Genomic DNA, 19,128 nt, shown 5'->3' with positions numbered 1-19,128 from the left:
AATTACCTGGTCCCAGACCTTTCTAAATAGAAAAAGCAGACTGAAACCATAAAGGAAAAGATTACTGTATTTTACCGTCCAGACTTAAAATCCTCCATAAGCCAAGAAACTCAGGATCAAAATTGAAAAGTCAAATGGCGAACTAGGGAACTATTTGCAACATGTGATAGCTAACATCCATGTAAAGAGCTCTTGCAAAACAAGAAAAGGGCAGACAGTGTAGGAGACAAGCACGCAAAGTACATGGCCTGTAAGTCACAAAAAAATGCATATGACCAAGAAATCTAAGAGAAACAGTCAAAATCCACAGGACAGGAAGTCGATGAGTGGTCGCCAGGGGTTGGGGATGGGGAGTGGGCGTGACTGCCAGTATGACAGGGCTTCTTTCCGGGGTGATGGAAATGTAGAATTAGACAGAGGTGGTGGCTGCACCCACAGTGAATGTACTAAACGCCAATGAATTGCACCTTAACATGGTGACTTTTATGTGAATTATATCTTTTTTTTTTTTTAAAGAAATGGCCCATTCCACTCGTAACCAGAAAAGGCAAGATAACCCCTTTTCACCTAGAAGTTGGCAAAGGTTTTTAAAATAACACCCAGTGCTGGCAGCCCTAGTGATGAAAAAAATACGTAAGTTTAACCTTTCTGGAAGGCTATTTCAACAGCAGATATCAAAAGCATCAGAGATGGCTACTGAGCACATCACTGAGCCATCAAGGAAATGCCAGTCTCTTCCCGTCCACTACGTGACTCTATTCAGAAAGACAGACCATAACAAGTGTTAATGAGAAGATAGAGAAACGGGGACCCTCAGACATTGCTGGCGAGGTATAAAGTGCTATAGTGCTTTGATTGGGTTAGTTCTTCAAACGCTAAACACAGTTACCACATAACCCGGTAAGTCCACTCGATATATACCCCATGGAAATGAAACCACGTCCCCACAAAAACTGCCACAGGCACACCTCGTTTTATTGTACTTCGTCTTATTGCGCTTCACAGCTGTTGCATTTTTTACAAACTGAAGGCAAAAAGACTGTGCCTCCCTTTATTGCGGGGACCTGGCACGGAGCCCGCAGTATCTCGGAGGTCTGCCTGTACGCGGGTGCTCGTGGCAGCGCTACTCAAAACGGCCAAAAAGTGGGAACCTCACGTCTGTCCAAAGATGAGTGGATAAGCAAACTGTGAACCTTGAAAACACGAGGCTAAGTCAAAGAAGACAGTCACAGAAGACCACATATTGTTTGATTCCATTTATATATATGAAAAGAACAGGATAGGCAAATCCATAGAGGCAGAAAGCAGATTAGTGGTTGCCTGGGGCTGGAAGAGGAAAAGATGGGGAGTGACTGCCGATGGGGACAGGGGTTTTTTTGGTGGTGTGTTTTTTTTGAGATGATGAAAATGTTCCGAAATTTGATCACAGTGATAGGCGCACAACTCAGTAAATACACTAATAACTACTGTATACTTTAAACAAGTTAACCCTGTAGAGTGTAAAGCTGAGAGCATGTGTGCCGCCTGAGAGGGACTCACAAAGCCTCCCAGCCAGCACTTCCCCTTCTAGGAACTTAGCCGAAGGAAATAATCAGAGACGGGCACCAAGATTTGCACCAAGATTTCCATACAAGACATTCATCACACGGTTATTTGAGCAAAAAAGACAGAAATGATTGAAATTGTCTAGATAATAAATAAATATGCCACGGCCAGCTGTGTAAATGAAATACTGTGTAGCCAGTCTTCAAAAAAAAAGACATGGAAAAAAATAAAGACATGAAAAAATATTTGAGAAAACAGAAAAATGGTCAAGATGTGTAAGTGAAAAAAAGAAGCAGACGAACATCAGTCCCACTAGGGCTGGGACTTTTGTCCGTAAGTGCCCGCCTGTATTACTAGCATCTAAACACACAGCAGGGGGGCTCCAAGGCAGCCTGACTGAGTGCTGTAGGAACTGCAATTCTGAGGAAAAAATACATACAAGAAAAAAAGATTAGAGACATCTACCAAAATGGGAATGCTGGTTCTCTCTCGGTAGTGGGATTATATGGATCGTTTTCCTGTAATTTCTGTGATGAGCTTATTAATTGAGAACACAAAAGCAAAAACATTAGGAACTCAAAACTTGGAGGCCCTCGGTAAATTAAGTTTCCTAGATTACACGAAGATTTGAGATGAGACAAAACACGGAAGGCCTCTAGTTCCAGAAGGTTCCCTGGAGAGAGGTTTCCTCTCTGCCGCTGCTGGGGACTTCAAATCTGTGATGAGAGGATCCTTGGCCACAAGTGAGGGAGGACCCCGTCCCCTCATGTACCCCGTCACCCACTGGTTCCCACTGGTTCCAGAGATCCATGGCCTGAGAAAATAGTGACCTCCCCAGCTCAGAGGGGAGCTAGGAAAACGGGGAGTGGGGCCCCAAAAAGGAAGCTGAAGCGGCCCCTCCTGCCTTGGGGGAGGAAGCTACCCACCCCCCACCACCACCACCAGTGAGGACCAGCCACTTCTTGTGCATTCTGGTTTCCTTTTCCATTCACAAAGGAGTAGGTGGGGGATTTCCAGCAGCACCCGCCCAGCTTGCGGGCTGTCAGCTGGTGCCCACTCCAGGCTACTGTGAGGGCCAGCCAGGTGGCTGCCCATCCCAGGGAGTGTGGCTAGGGACCCACCTCTGGGATCTGGCCACTTCCTATGCAGAAAGCCCCTTCTTCTGCCTCTCAGGGTGGGGACACATTGTGCCAAGCCTTCCCTGAGTCTCTTTTTGGCTTAATCACCCAGCAAGGCGAGTACTGATATTCCATTTTCCAGAATGGGAAACTGAGACTCAGGCCAAGATCTGAACCAAACTGCTCCCGGGCCACCAAGCCCACAGTCCAGACTCCAAGTGACGGTCTTGTGCCAACACCCAGTCCCTCAAACACAAAAACAGAAGACCAGCTTCCAAGAAGCTGGCGACAGCAAACAGGCCCGGTGGAAACAGCCCCCCGAGGCGCCCGGCCGGTCGATAGTAAATGAATCTTTCCCTGTCCTCCCACTGTTGGAATCCGGGGCACTTTCTAGTCTGTGGATTCATAGAATTTGAGCTAAAAGGACGCCGATACCATCTGCCCGCGGTTTCAGCGTGGTCGGGGGTTTCTTCTAAGCAGCAAAGCACTTTCCAAAAACTATCTTACAAGGAACCCCGGTAAGGGGCATATGGGGTGGCTGTGTGTGTGGTTGGGGGCCCCACGGGAGCCCTGCCCACCACTACCCCTTCCTGCCCCCCCACCAGCCCCGGAAGGCCCAGATTAAACCCCTAGGTTGCCCATTTCACAGCTCAGAGGGGGAGGGGACCCACTTGAGTCACAAAGAAGCCAGGGCAGAGCAAAGACTGAACCCCATTGGCACCTTGAGAGCCTTCTGCCTCTGATCCCCATGGGAGAGGATGGGATTGGGGAGCCACTGGCCTCTGAAGCTCCTGTCTCCCCACTGGGACATCAGGGCTGTTTGGCCCACAAAAGGCCGCTAGGCTGAAGGTGGCAGGGAGGTGGTTTCTCTGCCCGTTTGGGGCCTGAAGACAAAGCCTGGCCTTAACAGGCCCACACAGGACAGACATGTTCTTAGCTCTAACCCCTCCCAGCTGTGCGGCCCGGGGCAAGTCTCTCAACTTTGTGCCGCAGTTTCCTCATCTGTGAGCTGGCCTCAGCATTATCCCCACTTTACAAGGTGATTCCACGGGACGTGTTAAATGTGGTGCCGGTCATGTCCAAAACAATTAATAAAAAGAACGACCACCGCAGCAGCTAAGCCTTGCTGAGCACCGACTGCTTGTCGGGCTCGGCTCCAGCATTGCACAGGCAGCCACTGAGCCAGTCCAATCAGCACCCACCACGTGGGCGCCACCATTCAGCTATTTTTACTCGAGAAAACTGAGGTACAGAGCGCAAGGGCAAAGTGCCTTTCCCAACTCAGAGGAGCAGAGGCAAGCTCACCCCAGATCTGCCGGAGCCAAAGCAAGCTGCCCCTCCCGCCCGGCCGCTTCCTGCCCGGCCCTCCTCCTCGCACTCCTGCCTCCGAGAGGAAACCGCCAGGCCTCCGGCGGACGTCCCTTTCTTTCTGCTTCCTCTTTCCCACACTCAGGGACACGGCTCCAAGCTCGCTCCCCAGGGTCCTCACCGCAGCAACTTCTGCCTCAATTTCCTTATCTGTGAAGTAGGTGCAATGACAGTGCTTGCACTGAAGGATCACGGTGAGCATTAGATGGGCTGATTCGGTAAAGCCTTGCCCTGTGAGGTCCGTGGTGCTCAGGACATGCCAGACCCTTCACCACACAGAGAACTGCCTGCTCCTGGGCACACCCCAGGTATGGATGGGGAGCCCAAGGCCTGGGTCGCCTCTTGTCACCCACCCAGTCCTGCAGGCTGTCTCCCTGGCTGGACTATGTGTTCTATGAGGGTGGGGCCAGGTGGCCTGGTTCATGGGCGTCCAGGCACCCCAAGAATGTTCACTGCCTGGAAATAGGGGCCTGAGGCCCCCACCCACCCACCCAGTCAGCACTTAACTATCTACAGCCTCCATAGGGCCCCAACCCCACGGACAGGCACTGTGACCATCCCCATTTTACAGATGAGGAAAACTAAGGCCCAGCAAGATCAAGTCACTTACCCAAGGACAGCCAGCTCAGAAAGAGCAGAGCAGGAATGGCTCTGAACCTCACTGCCTGGCCCACCCCCTGAACACCCTTAGGGCCTGCAGAACCAGCCACTCCCAATCAGACCACTTCCTCTAGGGGGTACCTGAGGCCTGTGGTGAAGGTGGGGGGCTCAGGGCTGTGGGATGAGTCCCCTGAGTTGTACCTCTACCTCTTCCCTGGGCTTGGCAGCAGAGGCCAAGGGCAGGACGTGCTGGGTGAGGGGGAAACTGGCCAGCCCCCTCTGGGCCTCAGTGTCCCCATCTGTAAAATGGTGGCACTGAACAAGATGGCCGCAGGGAGCCTTTCCTGGTCTGAGAACTCAAAATATATGCCCCCACCCAGGTGGGCCACTGGTTCACCACCACCACCAATCACGACAGTAAGTCCTTCTGAAGACTTACAAGGCACCAGGTACAGCCCAACTGCCTGGGTTCCAATCCTCTCTTGGCCACTTGAGAGCTGCATGACCTTGGACAAGTCACCTACCCTTTCTTGGCATCAATTTCTCCATCTGTGAAAAGAGGGTCATCACAGCAGCTCCTTCACAGGGCTGCTGTGAGGGTTAAATGAAGCCAGGTCAGTAAGATGCCTGATATACAACAAGTGCCAAATAAATGTTGGCTAAAGAGGCATTTTCCAACAGTGGGTAGAACTCCATCACTCTCTATACAGATGAGAGAAACTGAGGCTCAGGCCCCAGACCTGCCAGAGCTGGCAAGGCTTTGAGACCATCTTGGTCAACCCAGAGGCCTGGGCAAATGAAGAAACTGAGGCCCAAAAGAGCAAAGGGCTGACCCAAAAGCCATGGCCAGTTGGTTATGCTCCATTTGACAATGGACCCCAGCCCCCAGGGGGACCCTGCCCCAAGGCCAGCCACCCTTGGCCCAGTGGCTGTTTGTCATCTCTCCCTGACCCCGAGACCCCCACCACCTCCCTCTGCAGAGCTCAGGCAGGGCCAGGCTGGGATCCACTTCCGGTGTTGCTGGCCCAGAAGTGCCAGACCCACTGATTTTATAAGAGAAACCAGAAATCTGGATTCTTATGTGAAATCTCTCCATTTGATGTTTTTAAATATTGGCACCCAATCCAACTTTCTTATTATTCTCTTAACTGCCGAGTAGGGTAGCACATCTCAGGACTGGCCTAGCTGGGAGCTGGCGCTCTGTAACCTCGGACTTGAGGGAGCCAGTTCAATAGTGTGGCTGGAGGCTTGGGAGGGGGAATCCCTTGGGATCAGAGGAAAGAGGTACCACCGAATGGGTGGACATAGTGACTAGAGGGTCTCCTAGGAGCAGAATCATGCCCCTCTTCCATGGCCAGCCTGATGCCCGAAGACCCCAGACAGCACCAGGGGGGTTCCTCTAGGCCTCGCCCACAGCTGGGTAGCCCCGGCAAGGGTCTCCGCCCCTCTGGGCCTAAATCCTCCAAGGGTTCCCACTGCACTTAATGTAAAACCTAAACTCTTCACCTAAGGATTTCAGGTGAGGTGCCAAGGCTCCTAATCTAGCCCCAGCACTTTTCCAACCTCATCACTCCAGCCCTGCCCCCCTGGTTGTTCCTCAAAGACTCCTCGTCATGCCTACCCCCAGGCCTTTGCACTCAGCCTGGGACGCCTTCACCCAGATCTTTCAGGATCAGCACCTCCTGCTAAGGGGCCTTTCATGATCACCCCCCAGTGGAAGCAATCACCAGCCTCCCAGAGGCCAGTGCACAGCGGAAGGAAAGGTTGACCCACTTCTCACCCACTTGCAGGGGGGGTGCCACTGAAGCCAGAAAACACCGTGACTTCTCTGCCCATCTTGAGATCTCGGGAAATAGCCACAGATGTCTCCTCCGACCCCCTACCCCCACTGCAGCAGCCTGGCTGTCACCTCCGCTAACACACCCCCAAGAACAAGGAGCCCCCTCCCACAGCAGCCCTCACAACGACCCTACTTTGCAGCTGAGTAGACTGGGGCTCCAAGCAGGGAAGTGACCAGTCCAGGGTCACAGTTGGTCAGAGGCAGAGCTGGGACCCAACTCCAGTGAGGCTAACCCATGAGCTGTCAGAAGCTAATGGAACTGGGGTCTGCTCTGTAAAGGGCCTGGAGAGGCCCCACCAGGGCTACTCGCTCTGTGGGCAACTCTGGGTCCCACAGCAACCACCATGCCTACGATAGGGCCCAGGGACCCAGCTGCACTCCCTCCTCCACCTGGCTTCTCCAGGACCAGACCACCACTGCTGAGCCCTGAGGACTCTGTCCAGCGGGGGCCCCACCCTCAGGGCTCCGGAAGAACAGGAGCCTTGAAGGTGCCTCCCAGCACTGGAAATAAATCTGTGTTCTCAGCCCCAAAGTCATCACCATGACAACCATAATGACAACAAGGAGAGCTGGGAACACTGAGCGCTTCCCTGTGCCAGGCGCTCAGCAGATGTGCTCTCCCAATTAATACAACGGCCTTGCGAGGCGGAACTATGAATAGGCCCATTGTACAGAGGAGGAAACTGAGGCTCAAAGGTGACGTCACTTGCCAAAGGCCACAGAGCTGGGAAGGAACTAATTGATTATTCCAACTTGGGTCCATCTGATTCCTGACACCTGGTTTTCCAAGATGGTTTATTTTAAGCAGCAGCAGTTGTTTTTTAAAGTGAAGTTTTATAAGGAACTCCATACTATCAGGCAGATAACACGTGTTTGGGCTGTTATTTGCCTTTCGTGGTGTCACAGCCTTGAGACTTTAAAAGTGATGAGAAAACAGAGTTTTGATCTGACTTGTGTTTCTCTGACAGCTTCCCATTGTGTTTTGAAGAAAATGCTTTCCCATCTCAGGGCTTTTGTCCATACCGCTCCCTCTGCCTGGAACACCCAGCGGTTCTTAATTCAGGACTAAGATCTCAGTCCAAAAGTCACCTTCTTGAGACTCATTATGAAAGTGGTAATTAGACAGTGTGGTATTGGAACGAGGATAGACACACAGCCAATGGAACAGAGGAGTCCAGAAGCACACAGACGGATACCCGGATGAAAACAGCACTGCAGTCCCATAAAGAAAAGGGTCACGGGGCGGCCGGTTGGCTCCACTGGTTAGAGTGCAGTGCTTATAACACCAACGTCACCAGTTCAATTCCCACATGGGCCAGTGAGCTGTGCCCTCCACAGCCAGACTGAAAATGACTTGACTTGGAGCTGATGGGTCCTGGAGAAGCACACTGTTCCCCAATATTCCCCAATACAAATAAAAAAATAAAGAAAAAGGGTGACATCAGCACATGGCACTGCTGATCCCCATCTCACATCAGGCACGAAAACTAGTTCGAGATGGATTTTGGTCCACAGTGGAAAGACCCAAACAGTAAAGCTTCCAGAATGCAAGAAAGAGCTTCATGACCCTGGGTAGGGAAATAGTTCCTAAACAGGACACAAAAAGCACTAACCATAAAGGAAAGCAACTGATAAACTGGACTCCATTAAAATGAAGAACTTCTGTTCATGAAAAGATCCCATAAAAGGAGTAAAGAGGCAACCAACACAAAGTCTGAGGTATTTACAACACAAAGGAAGTGTATACAAAATATATAAAAACTCTTAGAAATCAAGAATAGACGACTCAATAAAAACAAGGAGCATTTCACAAGAGTCCATTCCACTGACCAATAGATACATGAAAAGGTGCTTAACCTCATGAGTCATCAGGGAAATGCTAATTAAAGCCACCTTGAGACGCCAGCACACATCCACTGGAAGGACTGAAGCGAAAACTCACCTACACTGCTGGTGGGAAGCCTGCTCAATCCTGAGCCGCGTTTAGAAGTCTCCTATGAAGGGAAACCTGCGCTTACCATATGACCTACCAAGCCCTCTTTTAGGACTCTACCTGAGAGAAGTGGAAGCTTTTGTCCATACAAAGACCTACATGCAAATTTCATAACAGCGTTATCATAAAAGTCCCAAACGAGAAATGACACAATTCCACCATCAGGCCAATGGATGAGCTAATTGTGATGTATCCACACAACGGAATCCTACTCGGCGAGGAAAAGAAATGACCTGCGACACACACGAGAACACTGATGGATCTCGAAAACGTTATGCTGGGCGAAAGGACCCAGACATAAAAGGCAGCAGCATGCCGCGTGCTTCTACTTACGTGGGGTTCAAACACAGAAATGTCATTAATCCGTGGGAGCAGGAGTCCATGTGCTGGGGGGAGGGGTGCTGACTGACGTGGAGAAGGCTGCGGGAGCCCCTGGGGTGCTGCGTCACTGGGTGTATGTACGTACACACACACACACACACACACACACACACACAAACACGGAACATTCATGGAACTTAGGTACACATCCCACCGCAATGAAGTTGAACAGACGGTTATGTACTTCGCACAATAGGATTCTTTGGAAACACCCGGTCCCAAACACCAAATTAGGGCCCCTCGGTTATCATTGAAGAGACCTCATTGCTTTTCCTTTAGAGAGCACAGTATGTAATTTATAATTCCATTCTCATTTGTAGGTTTATGCCTTCAATAGCCCCCACCACGATGCCAGTTGCCCCAGCACCTAGCATGTGCCTGGTACATAGTAGGTGCTCAATAAATAGCTGTTAAATGAATGAATGAATAACTGTCAGTCTCCTCCACACCCAGACCGTTACCCCTGAAGGCTGGCATCACGTCTGCTTTGCTCCCTCTCTAGAGCAAGGCCCTAGCACATTATAGGACCACAGAGTGAAAGGAATCACATGAAAGCCACATAGTCCCATCCACTTGACACACCTGAGACAGAGATGGAACGGGTGTGTGGAACAGTGACCCTTCAGCCTCAACTGCATAGCTGGAATTGAGTTGGTTGCAAGGGAAAAAGACAAAACTGTTAAAACTTGAAAGAAAATAAGACATCTACAAAGCAGGGGAGGTACAATGGATTTCCGCGACAGTTTGGAACCCCCTATTGTTCATGGTCCATCTGGGTCATGGTTTTCAAAGACCTTGGACCAACCTGCCACAGCCCGTGTGACACTGCCATATGGTGTCTCTGGCCATCCTACAAAATTCCTGATCAATACTCCTCAAAACTGTCAAAGTCATCAAAAACAAGGAAAGTCATCAAAACCAAGAGGCTCCTAAGGAGATGTGACAACTGAACTAACATGGTACCCTAGAACAGAAAAGGGACATGAGGGGAAACTAGCAAAAACCAAAGAAACCTCCAAGTTTAGTTAATAGTAATATCCAATGTGGGTTCCTCAGTTATGACAAAGGTACGCGGTGATGTAAGATGTTAACATTAGGCAAAGCTGGGTGTGGCCTCTAAGGAAACCCTGCACTATCTTTGCAACTTTTCTCTTAATCAAAGGATTGTCAAAGAAAAAGTTGTTGTTTGAGAAGGTATGCTTCCTTCTGGGCACTTTGCGGCCACCTGCTGCAAAGCAGAGAGGCCCCACCCGCAGCTGTCACCCTCCATACGGGCGGGCGTGTGCGTCACAATGCTGACGCAGTGTGCAACCTGCGCAACGGGGCTTACCTTGGGCGGGTCGAAGAGCTCCAGCACGCGGTCCGCCCCGCCGTCAGGGCCTCGGCCGCGCCGCAGGGCCAGCCGCCCGCGCTGCCAGCGCGCCCCGCTGTCCATGGAGGCCTCGTCCGCCAGGCTGTAGCGCAGCGCCGCCTCCTTGAGGGCCTCGGGCAGTGGCTCCCGGGCCAGGCTCCTGGGCAGGAGCTTCCTGGCCAGGCCAGGTTTGGCCCGAGCCTCCCCAGCAGCCCCGGCGGCCGGCAGCTCCCCGGCCGAGCGGCGGCGAATAATGTGGCGGAGGCTGTGGCGCAGGTGCTGGAAGGTGCAGGGCGCAGGGGGCCGTGGCGGGGCCAGCTCCTCCGAACTGCGGGCCTTGGGCAGCGCCGCGGCGGCGGGGCCCGGCTCCGCGGGGGCCGCCTCGGCCTTGGCCGGAGGCCCGCGCCCCGCCTCCCGGTAGTCACGCGCCGGGGGCCCCGGGGCCCGGCCCTGGCGCACCTCACGGCAGAAGTAGAGCTGGAAGAGGTCGGTGAACTGCAGCGACACGAGCTCGGCCCGCAGCGGCGCGTGCTGCGGGTGCTCGCGGACGAAGAGCCAGTATTGCCGGGCCAGCTCCCGGGCCGTGGCCACCGCGTGCAGCTCGCAGAACTCGCTCCAGCCCCGCGGGGCCGGGGCCGCGGCTGCGGACGAGGGCGCGGGGGAAGCCGAGGAGGACTGCAGGGCAGGTCCATTCATGGCGGAGACCGAGGTGGAGTGGCCAGGCTGCAAGACAGGGTGGGGGTTGTCAACCAGGAAGTGAGCAGACAGGTGAGCTGACCACTCAGAAACTACCACGAAGGACTCGCCACTCACCAGGCACAACGTCAGAAAGAAAAAAATCATTCATTAACACCTAGTGCTGGTGAAAATGCAGCGAAATGGGCACTTCCCTACCATGTTGCTGGCTGCAGTTAAGGGGTACAAGATTTCTGGAAATCAACGTGATAAAATCAATTTCAGACCCAGTAATTCCACTTTTAAGAGTTCAAGAAATACTTGTTCACATGCGCAGAGACGCATATACAGGACCATCGGTGCTAGATGTTTCCTGCTGCAACGTTTATAATAGGGAAAAAATAGATACAACTATTAAACAAAAATTTTAACTTTCATATGAAAGTATTTTTTCATTTTTTAGAATATTTTTTTTATTAGTTTCAGGTGTACAAAACAACGTAATAGACATTTAAACCTCATCAAGTGATAACCCACCCCCGAAGCTACTACCCCTCCGACATCGTATACAGCCGCTACAATACTACCGACTGCCTTCCCTATGTTGTACTCCACATCCCGTGACTGTATATACCTATATATTTAGTTATAGTTGACATTCAGTATTAATTCTACTTCAACATCAGGTGTGTAGGCCATTGGACACAGTCTATGACATGATTCCCCAATAAGTGCAGGGCCCATCTGGCACCTTACATGATCTTTAAAACACTGTTGATTATATTCCCCCTACTGTATTAACTACCAGTTAGTATTTCTTAATACCTTCACCTTTTTCACCCTGCCCCCAACCCCATTCCCATCTATCACCCTGATAGATCTAGTACCTATCTGGCACCACACCCAGTTATTACAATATTATTGACTATATTCCTTACGCCATACCCTACTTCCCCATGACTACTGTATAACAACCAATTGGTACTTCTTAATCCCTTCCCCTTTCACCCATCCTTAACCCCCCTCCCATCTTAAAGAAGTCCCTCTAAGAGTCCTTGTAATAGTGGTTTGGTGGTGATGAACTCCTTCAGCTTATTTTTTTTTTGGGGGGGGGTCTGGGAAGCTCCTTATCTGTTCTTCAATTCTAAATGATAGCTTTGCTGGGTAGAGTAATCTTGGTTGTATGTTGTTGCTTTTCATCACTTGGAAAATTTCCTGCCACTCCCTCCTTGCCTGAAAATTTTCTGTTAAGAAATCAGCTGACAGTCTTATAGGGCTTCCCTTGTAGATAACTAACTGCTTTTTCTCTTGCTGCTTTTAGGATTCTTTGTCTTTAACCTTTGGCATTTTAATTATGATGTGTCTTGGTGTGGGCCTCTTTGGGTTTATCTTGTTTGGGACTCTCTGTGCTTTCTGGGCTTGTATGACTATTTCCTTCACCAGGTTAACAAAGTTTTCTGTCATTATTTCTTCAAATAGGTTCTCAATTCCTTGCTTTTTCTCTTCTCCTTTTGGTACCCCTATACTACGAATGTTGGTACGCTTGATATTGTCCTGGGAACCCTTTAAACTCTCAATTTTTTGGATTCTTGTTAATTTTTGCCGTTCTGGTTGGGTGTTTTCTGCTACCTTATCTTCTACATTGCTGGTTGGCTCCTCTGCTTCATCTAATCTACTGTGGATTCCCTATAATATATTCTTCGTTTCCATTATTGTACCCTTTATTTCTAACTGGTTCTTTTTTATGGCTTCCATCTCCATTTTTATGCTTCCTGTCTCTCTGTTGAAGTTCTCCCTGAGATCACTGAGCATTTTTATAACCAGTGTTCGGAACTCAGCGTCTGTTAGATTGCTTACCTCCATTTCGCTTAGTTCTTTTTCTGGAGCACTGTTCTATTCTTTTATTTGGTACATGTTTCTTTGTCTCCCCATTTTGGCTGTCTCCCTGTGTTTGTTTCTATGTATTAGGTAGGGCTGCTATGTCTTCTGGTCTTAGTAGAGTGGCCTTAATGTAGTAGGTGTGCTGTGAGGCTCAGTGGCAGTCTTTTTGGTCTCCTGAGCCACACGTTCCAGGTGTGTCCTTGTGTGGGTGTGTGTGGCCTCCTCTTGTAGCTGAGCCTTGGTTGATAACTGCACATCAGTGTGAGGGACTGACCCTTGGGCTCACTGGTTGTGAGGACGGGCCGTGACTATAGGGGAAGAGTTGTTGTGCAGGGGCTGACCCTACAGAGCAGGATCTGCCTCAGCAGGACTCTGGTGTCTGCCCAATCCGCCCCTTGGGTGTGTCGTACTTGGAGGTAGCTGGGTGATGCTCCAGCTCGTTTTGAAGCCGGCCACTGCGGGCACCAGCCCCAGGACCACTTTGGAGGGGATCCCCTGTAGGTCAAGTTCAGCCACAACCCATGCCCTACCTGGAGCCACCTGGCAGGAGCCACAAAGAAATCCGCAGATGGCTGCCACCCATGCTCTGCTTGGAAGAACCTTGAGAGGCCAAACCGCAAACCAAGGCCGCTGCCACTTTGTGCCGGGCTTAGGGCTGCCCAGCCAGAGGTACAGGACATGCTCAAGCCAGATGCTGCTTGTCTGGGTTCCGTGAACCTTTGAGAGACCCTAGGAAAGTGCAGTTTAAGCTAAGGCAGGCGGTCTGCACACACAAAAAAAAGCCACTGTGAGAGGCCTGGGTGTGCCTGAAAGTTGGGCGGGGCCAGGTCTGGAATCCCCAGGGCGTGGCGCAAAAAATGGCGGAGACTCAGATATGGCGGCGCCTGCATCTGAACGGGGAAGGGGGAGGGCTCAACAAAAAAACAATGGCCTCCGCCAGCTCCCCTGTCCAGGAGAAAGCCTCTTCTCCAGCCCCTGTCCCAAGCCAGACAACTCACCGTATGTCCCTGCCGCCTCTCCAGACACTTCCCCAACCCTGGAACACAGAGCGAGTAATTCTGTTGGTGGGTAAGTCCACGCACAGTCCCTTTAAGACGAGCGCTTGGGAGTGCAGCCACTCTGTCTCACTCTGTCACAATCTCCGCTGGTTTTTACAATCAGAAATTATAAGGACTTCTCTCCCTGGCTCTGGAACCCTGGGCTGGGGTGGGGCTGGGATTTCTCACTCCTCTAGGGGTTGGGGAGATCCCCACAGCTGAAATATCCCTCCTGATCTTTAATGGTCACATTTGGGTGTGGGACCAGCCCGTTGAACATCTCTGCCCCTCCTACCAGTCTGGAGGTGGCTTCTGCAAGTCCTTAGTTGAAAGGCTTCAGGTCAGCTTGATTTTAGGTGATTCTCAAAAATGGTTGTTTTGTATTTGTGATTCTCAAAAATAGTTGTCTATTTGTGATTCACAAATTCACAAATAGTCTCTATTTGTGATTCTCAAGAATAGTTGTAATTTTGATGTGGTTGTGAGAGAAGGTAAACAGTGTTTACCTACTGCACCATCTTGGTTGTCTCCTGTGGCTGAAAGTCTTTTTAAAAGAAAGGGCTCGGGGTGGCTGGTTAGCTCAGGTGGTTAGAGCGCAGTGCTCTTAACAATAAGGTTGCCAGTTCGATCCCCACATGGGCCAGTGTGACTGCACCCTCCACAACTAGATTTAAACAACTACTTGAGTTGGAGCTGATGGGTCCTGGAAAAACACACTGAAATAAATAAAAGTTAAAAAAAAAAAAAAAAAAGAAAGAAAGAAAAGAAAGGGCTCGTTAGGTTATAGCTAGGGGTTGAGGGAGAGAGGAGGGGACCAGGTCTTGGGGGATGGAGTCTAAACCACCAGCAGGATGGCTAGGTAGGAAAGACAAACATGTCTGTTGTCCTGGAGTTTCACAAAGGCCTTTTTGAAAGGCTTACATTGGCTATAGACAAAGGGGATGGGAGAAGCAGTGGCCAGCAGATTAGAAACTTCATTTGTAAATTAGAAGCGGAGGCTCCTGGGGTTCTCTCACCGGAAAAAGCCACTTGGAAATTAATCCTAAATTCCAATAGATACACAGGAATGTGAGTGGTCTTTTGTCAGAGCTGGCCCACAACTATTAGCAGGCTAACTGTTCTCTTTCTCTTACTCTCTAGCTGCTGTAATTTTAATTTAGAACAGCTCAGAATTTTTTTCTCGTCACAACTTAAGTGCCTATCAGTGAGAGACTGGTGAAATAAACTGTGGTGTACCTGCAGGCTGGTATATGCTGCAGCAGAGGGAAAGGATGAGGGATATCTATGCCACCACCCTGGGTAGATCTCCAAGGCACCCCATGAAGCAAAAGAGCAAACCACAGAAGCTGTGTGACCCTACTTACATAAACACATACAAAAACAAACTACCAATTTTTGTGAGTACATAAATATAGTAGGTGGTGGGCAAGAAAGCAAACCCATCCAGAAACGGTGGTGACCTCTGGGGAGGAACTAGAATTTGGGTGCAGGGGGGGAAGTTACCAAGGAAGACTGTTACACTTGTCTCTAGAAAATATGGTTAAGAACACGAAGCCTGGAGCCTGGGTTCAAATCCCAACACTACCACTTAACTAGCTGTGTGACCTTGGATGAGTTAGTTGATTTCTCTCTGCGTTGGTTTTCTCCATCTGTACCATGGGGACCACGACCATTCCTACTTCACAGGAGTATTATGAGAATTATTTGAATTAATTATGCAAAGGCCTTAGAAACTCAAAGGGTTGGCTGCTGTTATTGTTACTTAAATGTTACAATGAGTGTATTACTGTTATCAATAAAAATAAACATAAAACAATGAATAAAAAGGGATAAATTAACAAGATTCACAAGAGGCACAAAGATATTTCCTGCACTGATGGGGGAAATGTCAGGTCAGGCAGACCCTTGCCCACCCATCCCAGCGGGGACTCCCTTCCCTTTCAGCCCTGCACGTCCTTTCTTAAGCACCACACAATCAAAAGGGCAGAAGCCCCCCACCCTCTGCTGTCCGCGGTGCTGAATGCTGGAGCTGTCTGGTTACCACAGTACTGTTTGTCCTCCCTTCCAACTAAGCCTGGCTGGGCCTGGGCCTCCCTGGGGACACAAAATCATGGCTGCTCATTCGCCTCCCCCCAAATATTACTGAGGGCCTACTGTGTGCCAGGCATTATGCTAGGCCCTGGGAATACAGCAATGAACCAGACAAATCTATGCTCTCCTGGGCGCGTGCACGCGCACACACACGCACACACACAGCTGAGTGACCTCTGATACCTGACTGGACCTCTCTGAACCCCGGTTTCCTCAACTGTCAACTAGGGAGCAGCATGGCATCTACCTCATAAGATGGTTGTAAGGAATCTTTGAAAAGGGACTCAAGTGGAGATCTGAACCCAGAAATTGGGGTTCTTTCTGCCACCCTCTACTTCACAGGCACCTTCTCTTCATGCGACCCTATCATGCTGGGCAGCCCTGCAGGGTAGCAGCAAGGACAACGAGGGCTGCCTCCACCAACTCCAGTCCACAGTGGTGACCCTGCAGCTGATCGAAGCACAGAGTAGGTGCCTTTGCACCAACTGGTGCTGTGCACACAGTCGACATTTTTGCACATCACAGGTTCTTGGCACCTACACATAGTAGGCGTGCTGCACATAGTAGGTAGTCAGTAAAAGCTTCCAGGCAGAAGGAAAGGAAAGGAGTCATATGTGCCCTTGACTGCCATACTCTGCCAAGAAAAGAAACCCTGTTGCTGAAGGGGGAGGGTTTTACCTGCACATGTGGGTGACCTGTCCATGGTCAACGCCATTGCCACCTTACACCCCTGACTTGACACAGTTGTCACAGGTCGAGGGAACCAGAGAGCTCTGATTCCAGACCCACGCGCCTGCCTCACCTACGAGACCCCCTGTGATCTACCTCCACTTATGCCAGCTGCCTCTGGGTGACTGCATTGTGTGCCCTGGGCCCTGGCTGCTCTCCTTCTGCCCCTAGTCTCACACAAAGAGAAGCCTTCCCTGAGTTCTCCAACCAAGTAGCTTATCCTTCAGCACACCGGTCACATGCTAGCATTCAATCGCTGTGATTATTTAATTAGTGACTAATCTCTCCACCAGACTGAGCTCCATGAGGCCAGGAGCTCCCTGAGTCATCCCCAATTCCTAGCATGCAGTAAGAGCTAAATAAATGCCTGTTGAATGAATGAATGAATGAATGCAGGAGGTCAGCTGGATTTGCAACCTCTAGCTCTTCTGGTAGACATGGTAGCCAGCACCAACCAGTGGGCCAACCCACCTCCTGGGCACTCTGGGTCTCTGTCCATGCCTGTCCATTTGCCTGGGACACTTGTCCCTGACCACCCCTGCAGGTCAGAGTCTCCAAGTCCAACTGCAGGGCCAAACCCTGGCGAGAGCCTTTTTGAAACAGCTATGCCCACTTCAAGCTCCTTCACTGCCCAGGCGATGGTTAGCAGCCCTCCTCACCATGGTCCCCACTCCGACATCTCCATAAGAAGAGTGACATATACTGAGCACTTGCTATACAGGACACATTTTTCTAACTACTTTTGTACAACATTAAGTCTCCTAAGCTTCACAACAGCACTTGGAGGGCCAATAACTTCTCCCACTTTCAAGATGGAGAAACTGAAGCAAAGAGGTCCCACAGTTGGTGATGAATAGAAACCCCCATACACAAGCAACCCCCAAATGCCTGATCAGTGCCCTCTCATTCCTGCTCACTCCCCTGGGCCTGGGCAGAATTAATGAACACCTGTGATTGAGACAGGCTGCCAAACAGCATACCCTTAGAATCATGCTCCTGACCCGCAGGGACGGGCAGAGAATGTAGCGGGGTTCCAAGAAACCCACTGAGACCCCCCACCCAGATGACCTATGCATGGTGGAGCTACCAACCAAATCTGGGGTCACTTCTTCTCCAGGTGATGAAGCTGCTTCCCTCTCTGAGCCTCAGTGTCCCCATCTGTAAAATGGGCTGATGTTCTCTTGGTGCTCACTAGGAGCATTCTAAGAACTGCTGTCTGTGGGGCACTTGGCACAGAGCTCAAGAAACGGTGGCTGTTGCCATTATATTACTATAATTGTTAGAAAAAAAGGAGTGTCAGCTCCAGAGAAGGTCAGGCCTGCCAGCCACAAGAAGCCACAGCAGGAGTCTGGCCTAGCAGGCTGGGCCGGGCAGTGGGGCATCATGGGAACCCAAACAAAAGGCCTTCTCAAGGAAGAGGGGCTGTCAGGAGGCTCCGGGCAGGGGCTGAGGCAGAAAATGGCCAGCGGGAGCTCAGCTGTGGCCCACACTGTGGAGGGTCCATGCCGGGGAGGTTTCCTGGCCATGTGGGCAGCCAGGCCACAGGATGGTGGTCTCTCCTTGGGCCTCGGGCCAGGTGGTAGCCATTTGTTGAACGCCTACTATGTGCCAGGCACATAGGAAGAACAATTAATTAGATCACACCAACCCTGGGATCGGGGGGCTCAAAGTTCTTGGCAGAAAGCAATTATTAGTCACCTGGGGTTCCTAGGAGCCTCTCATTTGAGGCTGGCTTGTAGGCAGCAAGGGGATCTTTGAGACTCTTGTATACCACAGGAGCATATGGGAGCCTGGGCAGTCAGAGGGATAAATAGCCTTGCACACAGAGGGGCCTGCAAATCCAGGGGTCCCCCCAGCTGCTTAGCCTGGCCTTCTAGGGCAGGGAGCTTCCAGTTGTGGGGGAGGGCTCCAGGAGTCCTCCAAATCTCACAGTGGGGTAAGCGGCAAGGAGGAAGTGGAGCAGGAAGGCTGTATCCTGGCGCCCCACCCCCAAATCCCACAGCAACATATGGAGATGGAGGCATGCCCATCCTGGGGGGGGGGGAGCTGCCTCCCAGGACCCTGAGTTCAGAACAACTGTGTCTACCAGAGTGCCCGGTCAGGGTAACCTGGCAAAGGCTCTGAAGTCAGCCCATGTGTGCTGTCCCCCATTCGAGCATACACATCCTTAAGGGACCCTCGAGCCCCTACCAAGTCGGGGAGAAATCAGGCTCTTAAACATCTGGGAAATCCTGGCTCTGAGCTGTGGGGCCCACTCTAACCCATGACTGCAGAGATAGGGGCTCTCAGACTCTCCTCTCCGATTATCCTAGGTCACATAATCTTGGGAAGCTAACATTTCCTATTTAATTATCAGGCCCAGGTGCACAGAAGGCCTTTACCCACTGTGGGAATTCCACAGTGCCAAGGCTTCGGGAGATTTTAAATTGTTATAAATGAAATTAAAATGAGCCAGTGGAGAGACTTCACCCTCCCCCAGGTCCACAGCACCCCTGCCCCCAGCTCACAGATGTTTAGGC

At 50.8% G+C, this 19,128-nt stretch overlaps 1 protein-coding gene across 8 annotated transcripts in view; it reads right to left on the bottom strand.

Annotated features, from left to right (window-relative positions):
• Positions 1-19,128, bottom strand: part of SH2B3 (SH2B adaptor protein 3) — a 38,738-nt gene that overhangs the window by 15,034 nt on the left and 4,576 nt on the right. For 5 of the 8 annotated variants that reach the window (XM_081036460.1, XM_081036463.1, XM_081036461.1 and 2 more), the window contains exons 2-3: positions 10,176-10,919; positions 9,428-9,485 (exon numbers count right to left, since the gene is read on the bottom strand). In XM_081036460.1, coding sequence (XP_080892586.1) covers positions 9,428-9,485; positions 10,176-10,888 — 771 coding nt within the window. In that variant the 5' untranslated portion in view covers positions 10,889-10,919. The remainder of the gene's footprint in view (positions 1-9,427; positions 9,486-10,175; positions 10,920-19,128) is intronic. The other 3 variants (XM_081036464.1, XM_081036466.1, XM_081036467.1) reach the window with 1 other exon arrangement.

This window comes from Rhinolophus hipposideros, assembly GCF_964194185.1.
Source record: "Rhinolophus hipposideros genome assembly, chromosome: 24".
Lineage (NCBI taxonomy): Eukaryota > Metazoa > Chordata > Mammalia > Chiroptera > Rhinolophidae > Rhinolophus > Rhinolophus hipposideros.
The sequence above is the reverse complement of the archived record's forward strand: the minus strand, read 5'-3'. Positions and strand labels throughout refer to the sequence as shown.